We start from the raw sequence: 13,310 nt of genomic DNA on the forward strand, positions 1-13,310 counted from the left end.
AGTTTGATTCCACTACCATCTCAGTCAGTGCATGACAGACCATAATGATTTAAAGTCCATATTCCTTCTATTTCTTTGCAAATGACATTAAAACTTGACCCTCTGGTTACTGACCTCTCACACTGAAAAGTTTTTTTTCTTTTTCTCTGATATAACTTTACAAGATTTAAATCTTCCTTTCACCTTTTCTAAGAAGAAACAGTTTTCCAGTCTTCATATAACTGAAGTCCTTCATCCCTGGTCCCATTCTAATAAATCTCCAGTATTTTCTGTTTTTACTTCAGAATAACCAAATTTATTTTCTACCCTTTGCCTCAATTATTGAAACCCAGAGCTTGCTAAGCTTCTCAACATATTCAGTCATCTGCTTGTTCTATGCACTTAACAAGTCTTTCAATGTGTCTCCTCTATCCTTTAAAGATTGTAGCATTTAGCGGCACGGTAGCATAGCAGTTAGCGCGACGCTATTACAGCGCCAATGATCGGGGTTCGATTCCCGTCACTGTCTGTAAGGAGTTTGTACGTTCTCCCGTGTCTGCGTGGGTTTTCTCCGGGTGTTCCGGTTTCCTCCCACATTCCAAAGATGTACGGGTAAGTTAATATGGGTTTAAAATGAGCGGCGCGGACTCGTTGGGCCGGAAGGGCCCGTTACCACGCTGTAAATTAAAAACAACTTGGATGCACTCACCTCAATTTTCCTACCAAAATGATTCATTTAAGAGCAGGAGTTGGCCATATGGCCCTTTGAGTCTGCATCACCATTCATCATGATCGTAGCTGATCCTCTTCCTCAGTATCACTTTCCTGCACTTTCCCTACATCCTTTGATTCCTTTAATATCAAGGAATCCCCATTTTGAATAAACTCAATGATTGAGCCTCCTCCACATTAGAAATTTCCACAGACTCACCATCTCCTGGTTCTAGCCAAGTGAAATATCCTCCCTACATCCAGCTTGTTAAGCCCTGTAAGAATTTTGTAAGTGTCAATGAGATCTCCTCTCATTCTCTAAACTTTGGAGAATACAGGCCTAGTCCACTCGATCTCTCCTCACAGCAAATGCACCATCCCTGAAACAAGTCTAGTGTATTTTCTTGGCATTCCCTCTACATCAACGAAACCAAAACTGTACACAATATTCCTGGTGTAGTCTTACCAAGCCCTATAAAATTCCAGTAAGACATCTTCACCCCTTTACTCAAAACATCTTGTAATAAAGGTTAACTTAATCCTTGCCTTCCTATTTGCTTGCTGCACATGCACATTGGTCTTCTGAGAGTAAAACATGGGGTCTTTTGTATGTTATTAAACTCTCACCAATCAAAAATACTCTGGCTTTTTGGTTTGTGTACCAAGGTGGATAACTTCATAATCTTCCACATGATATTGCAACTGCTATGTTCTTGCTCACTTAGCTTGTCTATATCCCATTGAAGCCTCTTTATATTCTCCTCCCCTACCCTCAATCCTACCTAGTGTTACATTATCAGTATTTAAGCCATATGTATACCCCTTCACCAGTCTGCCTGGTGTACCCATGAGCTTCACATTAATACACATCTGAAGGGGCAGAATCTCTTCACTGATCCTAGGAAGCACCACTGCCCACTTGTCTCTATTCTTAAAAGAAAAACATTCACCATTATTTGATGTTTTCTGTTCCTTTGGCTAATATACACCAAGCCACTGCCCATTTTTCCCAGTTTTATACATCTGTAATTTACAAAATCTGAGGCTCTGCTGATGTCTCAATAAATTTTAACGAGCAAGTAGCCAAGTCAAAGTGACGAACTAAGTCTGCTGTTAAAAGGGGTACTGTATTTTGCCTGGGAGTTAGGAAGGAAAACAAAACTTTGCTGATCCCTACAGGGCCATATTTTACTGAAATGTGATCATTATATCAGTTGCGTGAAATGAGGGCTGGATGCCCTTGCAGTTTATGAAGAGTGATTGGATAAATGGAATGCCACAGGGTGAGAGACTCCAACAAGTAGGCAAGATCCTGCAACTTTAGAAAACTAAAGGAGGAGTCATTTATTGATTAGGGAAGACCATATAATTAACATTTTGCATCACTTCCAGGTGCTGTAAATTGGATCACACTTGATCAGTCACGCTTGAAGTGTAGTCAATGTTGTAATGCTGCAAGACAGTTTGCAGAGTAAATCAGTTGAAATAGCAATAAGCCACCAATTATCTGTTTTATTGGTGCTTGTTGAAGGATAAAATATTGTGTAGGACACCAGAAATTCCTTGCTGTCTTTTGAATGGTCCTACAGATTCCTTTAAATCTGCACAGGCTTGTTTATTATCATGCATAAGAAATGGCATCATCCATCTCTCTCGGTAATACACTGAAGTATCAGCCTTGATATTGTACGAGCCTGAGTGGGGGATGGCAGTCTTGAACCCAGCTCCAAATGACTGGTTAAGTTTCTCACCTGACAGCTCAAGCTGATACTATAAATACCTGGGATTAATAGCAACTTGTTTTGAATTCCAGAATAAAATGGAACACAAGGTACAAATAAGTGTAAATTATGAATTTTAATACATTTTTAAAACAATTAATTAGAGCACACAAGTAATTATTTTCACACTTGGACAATCATAACACTGATAGACTGTTGGAGTAAGATCTAATTAAGAATGAGCAAAATGTGTTTGGATGTTAACAAAGTTGAACCAGGTTTTTCCTTATTGCCACAGGAGTTGAGTCCATTTGTGAACACACATCTGTGGATTAACAGGATTTGGGCTCTCCTTTGCTCATGATGAGGTCACTTCAGCTGATATTTCAGGAACAGACCCCTATAGAAGGGTCGTCATGTAAAAGGATTGTCCCTGGGATTTAGAAAACCTGGGGGTGAAATCGGACTGCCTTCAACTGGGAGAGAGGAGGTTACATCGAACCAGAAGCCTGAACCTTAGCAGGGATTTTTTTTATAATTCCTCCTCTTGCTCTCCAGTGATAATATTGGGGAATGCTGTTCAAAGATGTTGCCATCTCAGCAGCCAGAGGAGAAGCAGAGGCTGCAGTATCTAGAGTGGTGGTGAAACAATCTTTTACAAGGTTATTCCTTTTAACTGCTGACCTCAGTTTCATACAGCCCAGCCATTGTGACATTTTTGGAATGAGAGAGGCTTTTGGAAGGACAAACTGTGCCTCAGTTTGTCACATGTTGGAGAACGTTCAACAAAACATCAGTGAAAAGTTATTTTAAGATTTTAAATTGTAAAAATGCTTGTAAACAATTAAGACTCTTAACCATGTCACTGCTGAAGGGCAGACTAAGTAAAATTCACTGTAATTTATTACATGCTTGGGAAAAATTAGTTTAAATTTGGATTCAGTTGGTGTAACTCCCAGAGCTCAAGTTGTATCCCATCCTCTCAGCTGGCCTGCCTATGTCACCTGCCGTTCCCTTGGTGTGGATGATCAATCCCATAGCGCCATTAAAACTGTATGGAAGAGATTAATGCAGTCTGGCACTGCTGCTGAGCAGCACCTCCACAGCAGCACAACTGAGACTGGGAGCTCTGCACAGTGAAGAAATTGTCAGGTGGTGACATGTGCCGTCACCTGTGTTATGTACTGCCAAAGTCAGGACATAGTGCTGCCAAAATGTTGCTGAAAGTTCCCTTTCAAAGAAAGGAACTTGGACTGCTGCAACTAAATGTGAGGTTGTGACTCTTAAATCAAAATGCCAAGGTTGTGTACAAAATATTAAGAGGAATAGATCGAGTGGATAGCCAGCGCCTCTTTCCCAGGGCACCAATGCTCAATACAGGAGGGCATGGCTTTAAAATAATGGGTGGGAAGTTCAAGGGAGATATCAGAGAAAGGTTTTTTTTTTACCCAGAGAGTGGTTGGGGCATGGAATGCGCTGCCTGGGGCGTTGGTGGAGGCAGGCACATTGGTCAAATTCAAGAGTTTACTAGATAAGCATATGGAGGAATTAAAAATAGAGGGATATGTGGGAGGAAGGGGTTAAATAGTCTTAGGTGAGGTTTAAAGGTCGGCACAACATTATGGGCCGAAGGGCCTGTATTGTGCTGTACTGTTCTATGAATCCAAGTCTGTACTGGGTTAGTTGGGACTGTAAGGAAATGGGTCATGGCACAATTGGCTTCCATGCTCTAGTCCTGAGAGCTGGGAGTGAGGTTGGGCAGTGCAAGGGGTGGTAATCTGCTATTTCTCCTGCTCTTGATGTGTATCCAGTGGTCCTGCCAGGTGGCAGCTGAGAATAGCAAGGGTCAGAGACCTTGAGTGAATAGGAATTGGGGAAGGGAGAACTACTGAAAGCAAGACCCTCCCTTGCCTGACAACTCCAGCAGTAACATGGCTTACAGTAGGAAGCTTTCTTTTTCCAGACTTCAATGGATCCCAATTCTCTCACAAATCCTCTTTTGGTACACTTGGTACCTGGAATGAGCTCAGGATGTTCTGCCGCTTCTGAAAATCCGTCTTCTTAGCCGAACTCATCTTGCTCTCTTCCAGCAGTTTGCCGATTCGCGCAATCTCCGAACTAACGAACGAGTCACCCTGCACCAGGACCTTGCTCATAATTTTGTAGTACTGTTCTGCAAGTTTCTGATCCGACTCTGGCAGCTGTTCGATCATTTTCTTCACTATCACCATGATCTTCTGGCGTTCTTCCTGACCACGTGTGCTGCTAAACTCCCGGGCAAGGAAATCATATTCCTCCAGGCAGCCAAGCATCCCGACCCACACACCTTTAGTTTTCAACCACTGCTGAATGGTTTCTTGTTTAATCTCTCCAGTGTACCGGTCTGGATTCTCCAAATCCCCATTAATGAACAGCAGGTAGACAGGATAGTCATCCTTCTCCACTTTATATTTCACCCCAAGTTCTGAATTTTCCTTTTCACCGTAATCTGTTTAAAACAAAAACTAACTAGAATTAAAAATCAAAATCTTACAGCATAGCTTTGACTAATGTCTTATCCTCACACTTTGTTCTTCTGTTTCTTCCCCTCTTCTTGCACCACGTTCTCCCCTCCATCTGGATATAACATTTCACACACATGACCTTCCAGTCTAGGCAATGAACAACCCTTTGCTATCCTCTGTCACATTTGTGACATTTTTTTAAAAAAAGATACCAATTGAATGCTAGACATTGTGGTATTTCTTGAGATTGCAGAAAGGATTATATAAATTCTACTTTTTAAAAAAATTTCCTCTTTCTTTATAGCAGGAACCCCATCCCCCAACCCTCAATTTTCTTCTCCCAGCTCAAATAGATAACAGTGAACAATTGTATGATATTCTTTGGGAATTTGCTTTTCAGCTCAGAACCCTTCATCTAATGCATCTTTCCGACTGTGCTGCTCCCTCAGTGTTGTGTGAACAAAGGAACAGTACTGGAAAAATTAAATACTGACATCTCTCCTCAATATGACCACTTTAGGGTTTAAAGAAAAACAGTGACTACAAAGAATTAATGCACCAGTTTTCATTTCCACATATTCCCTAGATTAGAAGGTAGCAAAGATCGTCCCACTGTTCAAGAAGGAAAGGAAACAACAAACAAAACTATGTCAGTTACCCTGACATAAATAGTAAAAGAAATAATTGAATCTCTTGTTAGGTATATGGTGGTTGATCAGAGAGCATCATGACAGGACAAATGTGTTATTTTATTCAGATTGTAACTGTGGTTAGAAAAGAAAGAACAATAGGAATTCAGTGCATTTGGATTGGGATTATTATGGATTGGAATTGGTTAATGGAAAGTAAATACAATGTCAAAATAAATGTCATTTTCAGGTTAGTAAGCAAATTGTATTTTGGTTTTTATTAGAAGAGGGTTGGAGCATAAGAATAAAAATAAGTCTTACCACAACTATCTAAGCCTTTAGTGAGGCCATACCTAGTGTATAATTGGTCTCCTTAACTAAAGAAAGATAAACTTGCTTTAGAGGGAATACAACAAAGATTCACTAGACTGATTCCTGAGATGAGGCATTAGCACTGAGGAGAAATCGAGCAGATTAAGTCTCCATGCCCTGGAGTTTAGAGAAGTCTAAAATTCATAAGGCTTTACAGGATAGAAGCTGGAAGGTTATTTTAGAAAAAGAGGTTGGCCATTTAGAATGAGAAATTTCTTAGATATTTGTGATTCCTTGCAATTTTTTTTAACATCAGCACACTATGAATTCTTTGATAGTACATTCAAGCCAGACAGATAAAAGTTTGCAATCTAGGGGACATGGACATGGAGATGGTACAAAAGGCAGAAATAAAGATCAACCTTGATGCTATTGAATGACAAAACAGTCTCAAACAACCAATTTTCACATCCTTATGTCCCTTTTATGTAAAGCATGTTAGATCTACACAGGAGCTTCAAGTTAAATGGGCTTCAGCCATGTGCTGGAGATGTACCATGTGCTGGTGTTGTACAAACTACATATGTCACATACAGTGATTGGATAGAGGAGGCTGAATAGATCAGATGGGTAATAGTGCAGACCACATTTTTTTTAGCCTTCGTACAAACTCGGACAAGTAATTCAGTTCCTACCTGATATTCCAACTTCAGCCACCAGGAGATCCTTGCTGGAAGCAGAGTTTTCTGCTAATTTCTTAAACTCGTCTTGCTTCTCTCCATATGGATATTGTGTGTCAATCTTTACCAGGACATACTTCAGTTCGGGGATTACCTGCAGGGAACAATGACATCTCAGTTGCTGGGATTGCAGCAGTCTATCATTGGAGACTTGATTTTAAAAGACCTCCTTTACAAACAAAGCTAAGTAGCCTGTAGGCAAGACTGCTGCTGTACTTCATTGATCACAATGAAATATAATGAAGAAATAATTGCAGGGAATTTCACTTACTTTACCTTCAATTATCTACCTTGAATTCTTCTAACTCTCTGTGCTATGATGTCCTGTAGACTAAGCTTGCATTAGAGTTGTAACCCTTGTGATTTAAGAGGTGTTTAAGATGATTAACAGACTTAGTATGGTAATTTGGTATTTCCTCTGGTCAGGGGAGCCTAGAACAAGCAGGAGATTAGAGCTAGACCACGTGAGGTTATGTCATGAAGCACTTCTTCACACTGAGGCTAGCATATTTAGGAATATCGAATGAAGGTGTATAAATGGATTTAACATGCAGATGAGACATCATCTAGTGATGACACGAGACTACAGATGCTGGGATCTGGAGAAAAAAATATGCTGGAGGAACTCAGCGGGTCAGGCAGCATCTGTGGAGAGAAATGGACAGTCGACACTTCTGGCTGAGACCCATCATCTGGTCCATCATTGACCAGACTGATGCTTGAAACAGCAGGTTTCTTATAAGAGGAGAGATTAAGCTGACACATACTGAGTGTAGAACAATGAGAGCTGATCTCATTTGAAAGGTATGAAATCTTTAAGGAGCCTGGATGGATAGATGTAGGGATAATGTTTCCTCTGGCCATGGATCATAGTCTCAAAATAAGGTGCCAGACATTCAGGGCTGATGAGAAGAAATGTGTTCACTCAGATTGCAATGAATCTTTGAAATTCTCTATCCAAGAAAACAGTGTGTCTCAGTCACTGAGTATTTTCAAGACATCAAAAAGTTTTGATATTAAGGAAATCAAGGATGCTGCAGGAAAGTGGCATTCAAGTGAAACATCAGCTATGATCTTATTGAATGGCAGAGAAAGCACAAGGGGTTAAATGACTTACTCATGTTTTTCAACACACAAGATGCTGGAGGACCTCAATGGATCAGGCAGCATCTCTGGAGGAAAATGGACAGTCGAGATCATCTGGATATGATGAAGGACTTGACCCAAAATATCAACTGTCCATTTCACTCCATAGATGCTGCCTGACCTACTGAGCTCCTCCAGCATCTTGTGTTGCTCCCGATTCCAGCATCTGCAGCCTCACTTGTCTCCATTTTACTCATGCTTTTGTTACTCATTGTTTTAAAAAAAACCAGCAGGGAGGAGTGGGCAGGGCAAGGGGAAAGGGAGATCAGAAGAGTAAGGAGTGATGTTACTCAAGCATATGAGATCCTAAGGGGTCTTGACAAGGCAGATATTGAGCTGCTTTCACTAGTGGGAGAGTCACACAAGGGGATGTAGCTACAAAATAAGGGCATTTAAAACTGGGGTGTAGAGAAATTTCATCTGAAGGCGAAGAATCTCTGGCCCTGACATATTTAAGGTGAAGATAGATACATTTCAGAAAGATTAAGGGTTATGAGGAATTGATACGGAAGAGGAGTTGAGGCCTGGGGCAGATCAGCCATGATCACATTGAATAGTGGGACAGAAGTTGGTCCTGTTCCCTCACAGCTCCAGAGACTCAGGTTCAATCCTGACCTTGGGTGCTGTACGTGGGGAGTTTGCATTCTCCCCTTCAACGTTTGGCTTTTCTCTGGGTGCTCTGTTGTCCTCCCAGAGGGGGTTAATTGGCTACTTTAATGTAAGTAGTGGCAAAAGAATTGAAGGGGAGTTGATGGGCAAATAAAAAGGAAATGAAAGTAGAAAATGGGGTTTATGAACATGGTCTCCGAGGAACCGAATGGTTCTTTCTGCGTCGTAAGTAAGGCACAGATAGGTGGGGACGGGGGGGGGGGGGGGGTGGAAACAGACGGGCACAGAGAGGGGGAGACGAGCACGCCAGAGAGTATGGACAAGCAGCGTACAAGCAAGATGGAGCTTGCGGGAGGGAGGGACAGAAACACGCGTGCAGAGAGGATTGGTGCGCAGATGGTCGCTGCTGTTTGTTGTAATTTTTCTATTGGATGTTAACTGCCTTATCAGGCCAGCTTTAAAAAAAATGTACAGCAGCGATCTAGCTCCAGAAAATTCCGCACATCCTCGTCGTGAGGGTACCCTGACCCTCCACACACACTGACCCACCGACAGTCTGCACTGAAATTTTGTATCTGGAGCGCAATATTGCAAACCGCTCCTCTTGCGGCGATCTGGCGCGTTTTATCATGCTGTTTAAATTGTTTTTTCCCCAAAATATTAAAATGGGAATAAACTGCAAGAGATTGCATTCCCATCCCGCCGGTCCCTGGTTATTAAAACTCGAATGTTATTTGTTCCTTTAAAAAGGATATCGAGCTGATAAATGTCAATTTCTACCTGACAGGTATTTGTTTCACCCCTTTAATTTTTCATTTCAATTTTACTAATAAAAACATGTTCAAGTTGCATCCAAACATTAAAGGATAGCAATGCCAGATAAGCGGGTAAATATTCATATTTCGCATTTTTATAAATAGAGTACTTGGGAAGTTCGAATTTGACAGGTTTGTGGCAATCAAATAAACAACATGTTTAATGCAGGCCGATGCAAGGATCCACTCACCTTGTAAAAAGTGACGGTGTCCAGGGGCAGGGAACCGACCGTGTGCAGGGCTCCGGTGGGAATAGAAAGGTGCAAAAACCCCACGATCAGGAAGAGCAGAAAGGAGCTGCCGGTAACCGCCATCGTTCATTCCCCTCGCACTAGCACCATGTGATCCTTGGGGCTGGGAGTTTCATGCAAATTATACCAGCCCTCTCGTCCTGATTAGCCCCAAAGCGCAGGCAATTTCTGCAACAAAGGGGCCGGTCTGCAATGCTTAATACACGTGGTGAAGGAAGGTTGCAAGAAATGAAGAACAGGGAGAATTAATTATTATTGGGACAGTTTAAAGAGGTTTGGGTTTTCTAAGTTATCTTTTGCTTCGCTGCTAACGTTGCGATGTTCCTGCTTCCGTCGGTGGGTGGACGCTCAGTCTCTGACCTTGTTCTTACAATAGCCACCAGGAGGCACAATGGAAGAAGCTTTACTCTATGGCGAGGGGTCTTTGCTGTTATTTGCTTTCAACACGCATAAAATGTGTCGGGCAGCATCTACCCCGTGTTGTGTATAGTAACTGTAATGTGTCCTGCATTCCATTCATTTTGATGTAAGCTGAGTCCGTTTAGAGTCAGAGTAATACAGCACATAAACAGACCGTTCGGCCCGACTGGTCCCTGCCGACCACAGCGTCGTCCCTGCTAGTCCCAGTTGCCCGCGTTCGGCAAAATTGAAAGGTGCAAGTTGCTTCACGTGAAAAGATTGGGATACTTTTTGGGATTGAAAAGATTAGGAAGCAGGTGACTGGGCAGGTGTTGCACTTCCAGCAGTTGTATACTGTGGTGCCAATGGGAAGGGGTGTGGAAGAGTGCACCACAGGGAATGATCCCTTCGGAATGCTGAAAAGAGAATGAGCCGAGTAATGGCGTCATGCTGGAGGGACGGAAAATTGTGGAGGATGATACATTGAATATGAAGGCTCCCGAGACATTAGTCTACAATGAATTCAACCCTACTTGTTGATCACTGAACCAAATCTGACAGAGGCGGGAACTGGGGTCAGATATTTTGTAAAGTGTCTTCAGTTTCCACAATGTTCGGCCAAAGTCGAGTTTATTGGCACACGCAAAACTACATGTATACACAGGCGCAATAAAAAAAAACTTCCTTGCAGCAGCGTTACAGGCACATAGCATCATATAAGCAGCATTCACAAGAGAAACATAAACACATTTTGCAAGAAACAACACAAATGGAACAAAAAAGATCATTTTAGTGCAAAGTAATCAGAGGTCATAGTGTTGCTAAACTATAGTGATTAGTGTTTTGCCACGTTGGTTCAAGAACCGAATGGTTGAACTTGTAGCTGTTCTTGACTTTAGGCTTCTATGCCTCCTACCCCTATCGATGATGTCTGCCTCTACTGAAACCATTTCTCACCCTTTTTCTAGGTACTTATAAAAATCCTCGAGATTACATGACCAATGCCAAGCCTTACAGGATTCTATTCTCTGCGTCCAGAATTTTTCCATCCACATATATCCACTTTCCTATTAACATGCCATGATTCAGTTCATCTCCACACGTGGTGCGGATTTCCTTCATAGACTCAGGTTTCCGCCCACATTCCAAAGAGGTGCAGGTTGGTAGGTTAATTGGCCACTCTAAATTGTCCCTGGTGTGTAGGTGAGTAGTGGAATCTGGGGGAGTTGATGAGAATGTGGGGAGAATGAAATGGAATTAGTATAAGTGGGCAGTTGAAAGGCCAGTTTCTGTGCTCTATGACTCTATAACTATTACCCATGTTAACAACTATGCTATTTCAGATCACTTTCTGAATTAGTTCAGAACTGTTCCATAAAACATCAAATGTGTTGCTAAAAAAAGGAATATTAAAAAACAAGAATATTACATATACATTTCACCTTATGTTTTTAAAGTCTATAAAATATCTGGCAAAACTTCCCACTTGTAAATTGGTGCTGATCCTTACCAAGTAAATTCTATCACTACAAGGGTTCAATTGTTGGGTCCTTAACAGTAGGATCTAGGATTCTTGGAGATTCCATTGTGAACCTCACTAATCTTTAGTTGACCCAGTCCCTTCAGATCCCACTACCGTCACAACTGTCAGGACATTCGCACCTCTGGGGTTCACCTATCTTTCTGCCATCACATTCCCAAACCACAATAACCCTCAACCTTTTCAGACAACTTGTGCTTTCCTTGCCTTCAGGTATTCTAATGTAACCATTTATATCTATTTCAAAGTCAAAATTGAGTTTATTGTCATCTGCACAAGTGCATGTATGCACAGGTGTAATGAAAAACTTACTTCCAGCAACATCACAGGCACATAGCGTCATATAAGTAGCATTCACAAGAAAAACACAAATTAAACACAACCTTTGCAAGAAAGAACACAATTAGAACAAACAAAGTCCATTTTAGTGCAAAGTGGTCCTAGTGTTGCTGAAGTCTGGTGAGTAGGATTATGCCTGTTGGTTCAGGAACCGAATGGTTAAACACAAGTAGCTGTTGTTGAACCTGGTGATGTGGGACTTCAGGCTTCTGTACCTCCTGCCCGATGGTAGTTGCGAGAAGATGGCATGGCCTGGATGGTGGGAACTATTCTGGAATCATTTACGCCTGACCCAGTTACAAGTACTTTTGACTCACACTAGCATCCCACCCATCAATCAATCATTCTCTTCCTCAACCTATTCTTTCCTGTTCCGTGTCCCCTGTATTTGTTTATTGAAGCTGTTTGGCTGTAATAGTATTGAGAGGCTGGATATTAAGAAGCACAGAGCAACTTACAACCTAGGAATGCATATTTATAGACAGAAAAATTAGATAAAGAAAAGGAACAGAGCAGGGAGGTTGTCTATATCTATAGAACATTCGTTAGGCCAGAGAACCTCTTAGGTCACCGCACCAGCAGAAGGTTATGAGGGCACTGGAGAGGGTAGAGGAGATTTAGGAGGACGTTGACAGGATTGGGGAATAATTATGAGGAAGGATTAGCTTTCCCAGGGTTGTTTCTTCAGAATCAAGAAAGTTGACAGGAGATTTGATTGAGATGTACGAGAAACCTGAATAGAGTGGATGGGAAGAACATTTCCCTTAGCAGACACACCAGTAACTGGGGATGGAATAGATAGGAGTAGAGGGGAAATGAGGATTTTTTTTCACCCAATGAAATGTCAGAGACCAGGAACTCATTGCCTGGACTGAGGGTTAGGGCAGGAACCTGTTCTTCGTGCCCCAACCTATAAAACTGTCAACCAAGAGCGGGGGAGTAATTTGTTTTGATAGTGGACACATTGAGCTGAATTGGCTGCTACTTTGCTGAAATTTTGAGTAATCCTGACATCTTGCAGTTCTGATTAAAGGTTATCGATCTGGAAATTCTTCTCCACAGATATATTCATTTGTTCAGGAGTTGTAGACGCCACTGGCAACGCCAGTATGCATTGCCCACCCCTAAAAATTACCTCGGAACTGAGCAGGTAGTTAAGAGGCAACAACATTGATTGGTCAGGAGTCACATACAAGGATAAGGACAGCACCCTTCCTTCCCTGGAGTGAACCAGATGTGTTTTTAACCACTCTTCGGTAGGATCCCGGTTTTGAAATTTAAAGAAAAGCTCCTGATTACAGTTGCTAGGTCAGTCTGTTGGCAGGTTACGGCAGGATTCCGTTCCCGTGAAGTGTCCGTAACCCAAACACTTCGCAGGTTCGAAATGTGGCCGCGAACCGAGTTCCCGGGCGGCAGGACGTGCCCGTAGTAGCCAGCAAATCCATCCCACCCGGTCTCCCGAACACTCGTTCGTATGCGCGGGCTGTACGTGAGTTGGGCGTTCGTAACCCGGGGAGGATTTGTACTTTTGTTTCATTTGTCGGTGCACCTGTGACGGATCGGTGAAATCCCGGGTTCAGGAGTAGGTGAAATCCCGACCTGATTAGCCACACCT

At 42.1% G+C, this 13,310-nt stretch overlaps 2 protein-coding genes across 2 annotated transcripts in view; one reads left to right on the forward strand and one right to left on the reverse strand.

The window, feature by feature from the left end:
* The window catches only part of naa25 (N-alpha-acetyltransferase 25, NatB auxiliary subunit), a 254,605-nt gene that overhangs the window by 78,653 nt on the left and 162,642 nt on the right, over positions 1 to 13,310 (forward strand). The gene's annotated exons all lie outside the window — the stretch shown is intronic.
* LOC127579481 (endoplasmic reticulum resident protein 29-like) lies at positions 2,529 to 9,715 on the reverse strand. Its single transcript, XM_052032318.1, has 3 exons — positions 9,358 to 9,715; positions 6,552 to 6,690; positions 2,529 to 4,899 (listed from the first exon to the last, which is right to left on the reverse strand). Exons 1-3 carry the CDS (start codon positions 9,478 to 9,480, stop codon positions 4,397 to 4,399), a joined length of 765 nt encoding a protein of 254 aa, XP_051888278.1. The 5' UTR covers positions 9,481 to 9,715; the 3' UTR covers positions 2,529 to 4,396.

Source organism: Pristis pectinata, chromosome 17 (assembly GCF_009764475.1).
Source record: "Pristis pectinata isolate sPriPec2 chromosome 17, sPriPec2.1.pri, whole genome shotgun sequence".
Classification (NCBI taxonomy): domain Eukaryota; kingdom Metazoa; phylum Chordata; class Chondrichthyes; order Rhinopristiformes; family Pristidae; genus Pristis; species Pristis pectinata.